At 42.3% G+C, this 7,552-nt stretch overlaps 1 protein-coding gene across 1 annotated transcript; it reads left to right on the top strand.

Annotated features, from left to right (window-relative positions):
• Window positions 1-2: 2 nt before the first annotated feature.
• TAC1 (tachykinin precursor 1) lies at window positions 3-2,321 on the top strand (the record flags this gene model as incomplete). Its single annotated transcript, XM_031066820.1, has 3 exons — window positions 3-57; window positions 670-697; window positions 1,944-2,321. Coding segments are annotated over 3 exons (264 nt in total), but the record flags the coding sequence as incomplete, so codon positions are not given.
• Window positions 2,322-7,552: the final 5,231 nt, after the last annotated feature.

Genomic DNA, 7,552 nt, shown 5'->3' with positions numbered 1-7,552 from the left:
TGGCCCGCAGACCCCGGCCTCAGCAGTTCTTCGGCCTCATGGGCAAGCGGGATGCCGGTGAGCGGGGCGGGGGCTGCTCACGCCTCTCTGCACAGCTCTTCTCCCAGTGCCTGCCCAAACCTTACACGGTTATCGCTCGGGATTATATGTTACATCTGTTTCTTAGGCTGCCATGAGGGTACTTTGGGTTTAGGCTCTTTTGCTTTGTTGTTTCTTTCAAGTTTTATACGAGATAAACTCACTGATTCGAAAAGAGAGGGCTTTAAAGTCTTGGGTGTGTATCTGTTATATCATGTAAATCCCAATAAGGGATAGCATGATAATCATAGGTCGGCATACATGCCATTGAAACACCAAAGGGAAATTGGAAACTCGTTGAGTATACAATTATTGTCATGTTTTCTACGTGTTTACTCGACCAAGAATTGATCTAAGAAATTGGAGCTAAACTAATCTAAGTTGTGTGGGTTAAGCTGAAACAAGTTTTTAGTCTCTTCAAAGAGAAATGCAGTTGTAAACCATCACCCTAATTCCCTTAAGTGGAATGTGCGTAGGTTAGTTTTTGTATCTGATTTTTCAAAGCATTGCAGTAGCATCATATGTATATGCCAATCCTTTTTAAATAACTCTTTTTGTCTTTTTGTCTCTTTCCTTTCCTCTTCCAATCAGGATATGGCCAGATCTCTCACAAAAGTAAGTTTAAAAATTACAAATATTTTAAGTAATCATGAGAAGACATTCAAATAGGGAATAGTGTATTTGACAGGATTATTTAGAAGGTGACTGGTTTCAGCCAGGGACTGTCAGCACCACTGGTGGAGAAATGATCTATTAAAGAATTGAAACCTCCCCTTCAGTGCCACTGTGAGCCTGTACCTCATCTGAGCTGCTGCAAGCTTTGAGATTTCAATCCATATTAATGTGCGGATGTTGCAGCTCTCCCTTATTTCCCAAGGGGGGATTTTGTAAGCCTTTCTCATTGGCAAGGCAGGCTTACTGCCAGACTCTGAGAGGAGCAATTAAGATGGCAAAATCTGGAAGATTAGAATAATGAATTCCCAAGTCCCCAAGAATGCTTTCATGGGAGCACCCAGTCCTCACATGCGAGATGCTGCATCTGTGCCCTCAGCATTGTCTGGCAATCAGACTCCTGCTCGCAGGAGGGGCTGAGTGATGATGTGCAGCCATATGAAGAGCCATATCTTGCCCCCCTAGTAAGTGTGCCTTTCTCTGCTTCTGTGTAACACCAGGCAGGAGATGCTGTCAACACTGGGGTGTTACATTGCTCTGCGCAGTGGTAATTTTATTTTCTGAAATTATCTCACGATGTTTAAAGAGAAACTGGAAGATTTTTATTAAGTAAACATTATCTTATATCCTGTGAAACCTCCTCTGTCCACAGAGGCCAGCAACTGTCCCAGTGTTCTATTATCCACAAGATGCTTTCTCTGGAGTTATGTACTGGAAGACCAAATAAAGAGTCTGACACAAAGCTCATGGCAAATTACCATCTGACTAAAGTAAAAAAATTACAATTTTCTGAAACTGCTTCAGCTTGAATTAATACACATGAGGTCTGAGTATCTTGCTTTGTGTATGAATTCACCAAGCAAAATTCTTTCCAAAGAGAAACTTCTAGGTTTAATTCAAAAGCCGCTTTAGATAAAGCAGAACAGTTCATTTTCATTCCTTGTCTGAAACTATAGCTACTACTATAACCTGATATGTACTGTAGGCCTAAACTTGGAGTAATTTATCCTCTACACTTCCAGTGTCTTGAGAATTACTAAAGGGACAGGAAGGTAATACCTGAACTTATAAATATTCCAGAAATAGAGCCGGACTGTCTAGCTCAGACGTGTCCAGACATAGAGTCCCATTGGCTTCCTCTCCAGTAAGGGCCTCATCTGACCTGTGAGGGAGGATTTTCTTCCACGTTACAGAAATAAAACAACAACAGAAGAGATGCACCACACAGATGCAGGCTATACCAAGACACTGCCGTCTTGTGCATTTGCTCGGATCAGTAGGAATCATAACGGGAGAGAAATAAGATTTGTACTGTTAGTGGCCATTGGTTTTCCATTATACTTTAAAAACCCCCAAAACCAAAGGTCTATCTAACCTAATGAGAAGATGTCCACTAGCTGGCCTGTGCCTTGGTCTATCCTGTTCAGTCTGATCAGTCAGACTGCTGTTCATTCTCTGTTGTCTGAGTGATGTGAACAACTGGTCTGTGGTATAAACATTTTCAGACCCTGTCTTCTTTCCTTGCAAGAACCTGTTATTTTAAAAGCCTGCCTAGTTAAAATGTATTAAAATACCCCTAAATATATTTTTTCAGGGCATAAAACAGACTCCTTTGTTGGACTTATGGGCAAAAGATCTTTAAATTCTGGTATGTATTTGACTAAATCTGATACTTGGTGATATTCAGCCTCTTCATTCCGTTGCCTCTTTGTTCCCTCTCAGCGGATGGAAGAAGCAGTTTTCATGTAGTGTAGATCCAGAGCTCTCTGTGAAAGAATCAGGATTTTCTTTGTTACCCAAGATATTTCAGAGTTCACCTCAATGCTTGAAATGACCAGGCTGGTCTGAGCTGCTGGCAAGCTCACGTAGAATTCCCCAGAGCACTTTCATTACTGTCCCGTCCTTGCATGTTCTGCCAGTCCCCAAAGTGCTATTAAAACAAAAAAACCCAGAATTTTAATGACATGTCAAGAAAAATGTGGAGGCTGAAAATGCAAGGGTCACTTAACTTGTGGTCTAAATCCAGATCTCATCAGGTAAAAAGGATATCTTCTCTGGAGACCCTTATTCCTAATACTTGGAGTAGAAGGTGAAAGAACAGAACTTTGCCATTAACACATCTCATTCTGCAGATCAGGCTGTTAAACATTCACAGTCTCTTTCGGCTTTTGAATGCTTTTTCACCTAAAGCATTTTAAACTCTGAATGGGTACTGTGAATTTGTTTTCCCATAGCATCCATATGGGGCAGAATTCTTCTCTCCCCTCGTGTGCAGAACCCCTGTGGGAAACTGGAATCTCCCCATAGCTCTACCTTCCTTCCCTGTGCTCTAGGGCTGTACTGTGGAAATCCCTCACTGTGAACCATAAAGTATCAGTTGATTCTCCAGGATAAGAATTAAAAAAATAAAAAAACCCTAATATATATTTCATGTCTCTGAAATAGTTCTCAATGTTTTGTTAAATGGATGATAAAAGTTAAATTACTAGCTGACACCTTTACATTATGTGGATACATGCTGTGATCTATATTCTGCAATTATGGTTGTCAGTAACTTTTATTTTCAATTAAACCCCCTTCAAGACTAGTAATATTGCTCTCTGCATTATTTTGCAAATTGCTACGTATCATGAATAATTTTGTGCAATTTTCTGCAGTGGCAATAGCTATTAAATGCATAATACCTGTAAATATATCTGCTATGACAAAAGTAAATAGTCTGCAAGTAATAAATTTGGTTTGGTTTCCACTGGGATTACATTTACATTAATATGAGAATGGAAAATACAGAAAATGTTTTAAAAAATGCAAAGATGTTATTGCCCTAATTTCAAAATTGCTGGTGTAGTCAGGATACTGTTATGTGGTATTTCTGACAAAAGGGAGTAATGATGTTTTACTCTGTTAGGCTATGTAACACCTGTCTGACAGGTAAAACTAGAATTCACAGCTTTTCTGCCTCTGCAGGGAGGCTTGAGGGGGAAATGATAAGAAGTTTTTTCTGCTCCACCAGAGGAGAAGATGGGTCCTGAGGACTGTGTAATCAAAGCAAGATCAGGCATAGTGAGTGTTAGGACTACCCTCACTTCTCCCTTTCAGGAGATATTTAACTAGGCAGGACATTTACTCCATGCTGTGGTTCTCTTCTGCAGAAAGCCCCTGAGCTCCCTGGTAGTGGGCAGGAGTCTGTGCTGTCCCTCTGGGTGTGAGCACATTGCTGATTTACAGCCTCAGGTGCCAGAGCGGGGTGAGGGGATGCTGATGTCTCTGTCCCTGGTTTGGGGACAGCCGTGCTCAAGAAGGGCTCTCTGGATTTCACTCTCATTTAAATGAGCAAGAAGGAGAGATCTACCACTACTAAACATAAAATATGTTGCTTAAGACTATTTTAGCCTGCAGCTTGTCATCATGGTAGTCTGAGAAGCTTGAGGAGCCTGGCTCCTGCCACAGTGTACAGGAAAATTATCCCTCTGTGCCAGGCTTGTGGACAGGGAGAGTTTCCAAGAGCTGGCAAGGAGCTGACTGCACAGGAATGAAGGTGGATAGGTCTGTGCAGAAGCCCTCTGCCACAAATTGACCTGAATGCTTAGATCCCTTCAGTCAGATGAATTAGGGAGGTAAAGGGGCTCTGAGTTAATGGTGCCTCAAGCAGCCCAGCAGATGAGAGGTGGAAAACACTGCTCAGACCTTCAGCCTTCTGGAGCACAGCATAGTCTGAGAGGTAACACCAAACCAAGCAGCTCAGATTGGGCCAGGAGCCCTGGTCTCTGTTCCAAACCAGGCATGCCTCTGGTGCCTGGTGGTGCCAGCTGGCTGCAGGTCTCTGACGCTCTGTGTGCTAGCTGGTGCTCATGCAAGGCTGTACCTTGTGCTTCAATCTGCTTCGTTTTTTGCAGGGTCCTCTGAAGGGAGCATAGCACAGAACTACGAACGGAGGCGTAAATGAGACGTTCCCGTGCATTATTTATTAAACTTCATTTGTTTTAACGGCCAATGCAGTGTAATATAAACTAACCACTGTATGAAATAGTTATTTATTTAATAACTGAAGGGGGTTGTTTTTTTCGAGTTGTACATTCAATAAAAGTATTATTTTTCATATTGTGGCAGTGACACGTGTTGTGTAGGTGTGTTGTGGTTCTGAAAGGACCAGCAACCCTGGTGATGTCTCACAACAAAGCACATGTTTGATATGACCTGTAGAGTTATGTTTACTAAACAAGTAAGTATTCTTTTGTTCATTGAAAGCGAGTCGATCAGCTTCACAGCTAGTGCAGAACAGAACTGATGTTCAGTCTAGTGCCTCAATTTGTTTCCATGGTTTATTATGTACTGTAATTTCTGTATCAAAAATATATTTGTATCATTGCAGCATGTTTTATGTTCTGTGATTATGCATCAATATATTTTAAAAGGGGGGATGGGTAATGTTTGAATGGGAATCCAAAGTCTTCACTTCATAGTTTGGAATTTTATGATAGTAACATTTTAAATAAAAACTATTCTGGGGCTTTTGCAACATACTTCCTTTGGTGATAGTGATGGAGTTATTTCCCATGTTGGTCTGGAATAAGAAATAGCAACAGTGGTCTGAGACTGGAAAGAAATATCAAATTATTTTCTTTTTGCAGGGAGGCTGTGAACCTCCTCATGTGTGTTTGATGAAGGTTTGAGGGATTTGCTCCTGGAGATAGGAGTTCCTGGGATTGCTCCAGGTCACACAAGGTGCCATCCCTCTAAACCTGATGGAAATCAGGAAGCATGTTTACTGAATGGAAAGAGCAGGATGTATCCCCCCAGCTCCAATAATTTGGTATGGAATTAATCCAACATTGTAGGTTTATTATTTGAAAGACAAGCTCTTAATAAGTTCTATCCCTCAGATTCACAATAAAAGCCCCTGTGGGTGTGAATCCATGCAATATAAAAGAAAAAAAAAAGGTGACTGTAATTATCTTTTTAATTAAAATGTCTGATTGCTATATATCCAGGATAGGCCTGAAATGCTACATCCATCTCACAGATGCCAAGGCATCTGGAGTTCTATCTCCTTTCCCCCTGCTATGAGCTGTACTTCTCTGATGCTATGATGCAAACTTTCATTGCAGATGGATCACCAATAAAAACAGCCAGTGTATACAAACCAAATTTAAAATTAAGTAATATGAAAGATTTCACTGCTTGTTGTTTTCCATTTTGGAAATGAACTCGTACACCTCCATTTTCAAGGTTACCTGAGGCATCATCACAACCACCCCCATTAGGAGCAGGTGGGTGCTGGGCCTCACCCCTCTGGGTTAGAAGCAGCACCTAAGCCTGCCCATGCTTAAAACAGATCCCACTTTCAGCTAGCTGGAAGCCAGATCTAGCAAGGTGGGGGGCTGCACGGTGGGAAAACTGAGGTGGCTTGTGGCAGGGACCACGCTGATGTGAGTGAGACACAGTGGTTGTACTGGCACTCTGGCAGCTCTTTGTCTTTCCAGGGCTAATTTTCAGGCTAATAAACTTCTGCATGAGCTCCCACTGAGCTCAGTGAGGAGGAGAAGCTGACTGCTGGGCTAGCAGAACAGCAAAAGGACTGTGGAAATCATGTTGAATAATGCTTGGTGAAGGGTAGAAAGAAAGAAAAATTTTACAATGCTGTTATCCTTGCCTGGAGGACGCTGGTGCTCACAAGAGCTCACAGTCTGTGTGTGCTGAATTTTGAGACACAGAAGAAAGAAAAGGCCCCACCATTCACTCCCTGCAGCCTGCACATCTCAAAAACCTCTCTGCAGTAGTAACCACTGCAAAGCCCACAAATATACATGGGCTTTGAGTGTTTGAAAGACAGCACAGGTACTAAATAACAGCATACAGTAAACAGATTGGATTGAATTTTCTAGAAAGAACATAGAATGGGTTGGGTTGGGAGGCACCTTTAGAGATCATGAAGTCCAACCCCCTGCCATGGACAGGGACCCCTTTCACTAGACCAGTCTGCTCAGAGTTCCAACCAAATTGACACTGAACACTTCCAGGAGTGGGGTATCCACAATATCTCTGGGCAATGTGTTGCAGAGTCTCACCACCCTCATCGTAAAGAGTTCCTTCCTTAAAACCAATCTAAGACTACCCTCTTTCAATTTAAATATCTGATCATCTTCATGCCCATCCTCTGCAGTTGCTCCAACAGGTCCATGTTTTTCCTGTGCTGGGGAACCCAGAGCTGGATGCAGCACTCCAGGTGAGGTCTCACCAGAGCAGAGCAGGACAGGATCATGTCCGTCTCCCTGCAGCCTGCCCTGCCTGCAGGATGGGGTTGTCTTTCTGGGCTGCAATCTGGGTGGAGTTGCTTTTCCACAAAGAGCCCCAAGTCCTTTCCCTCAGGGCTGCTCTCAGTCCATTCCCTGCCCACCCTGTATTTGTTCTTGGGGTTGCCCTGACCCAGGTGTAGGAGTTTACACTTGGCCTTGCTGAACCTCATGAAATTCACACAGGTTGACTCCTCACACCTGTCAAAGTCCTTCTGAGTGGCATCCTTTCCCTCAAGCATGTCAGGGGCATTACTACAATTTACTCTAGAAGGAAAGGCTGAACCTCTGTCACCAAAATAGTCTTTTACATGTCAGTCTGAGTTTACATGTTGAGTGGTTTCAATCTGGCATTTTAAACAACTCATTTTAATTTCTGATAGCAAAATAATTTTGTCAGATTTGTGCTAATCCGGATTTTGGACAAGTTTCAATTTAGCATTGATTTATATGCTTGTATAGAAATATATTCCAAGCTAGAAATAAAGCAAACACACCAAATGGCATAG

Source organism: Geospiza fortis, unplaced genomic scaffold (genome assembly GCF_000277835.1).
Source record: "Geospiza fortis unplaced genomic scaffold, GeoFor_1.0 scaffold138, whole genome shotgun sequence".
Classification (NCBI taxonomy): domain Eukaryota; kingdom Metazoa; phylum Chordata; class Aves; order Passeriformes; family Thraupidae; genus Geospiza; species Geospiza fortis.
Note: the sequence above shows the minus strand (reverse complement) of the source record. Positions and strands in the feature narration are given on the sequence as shown.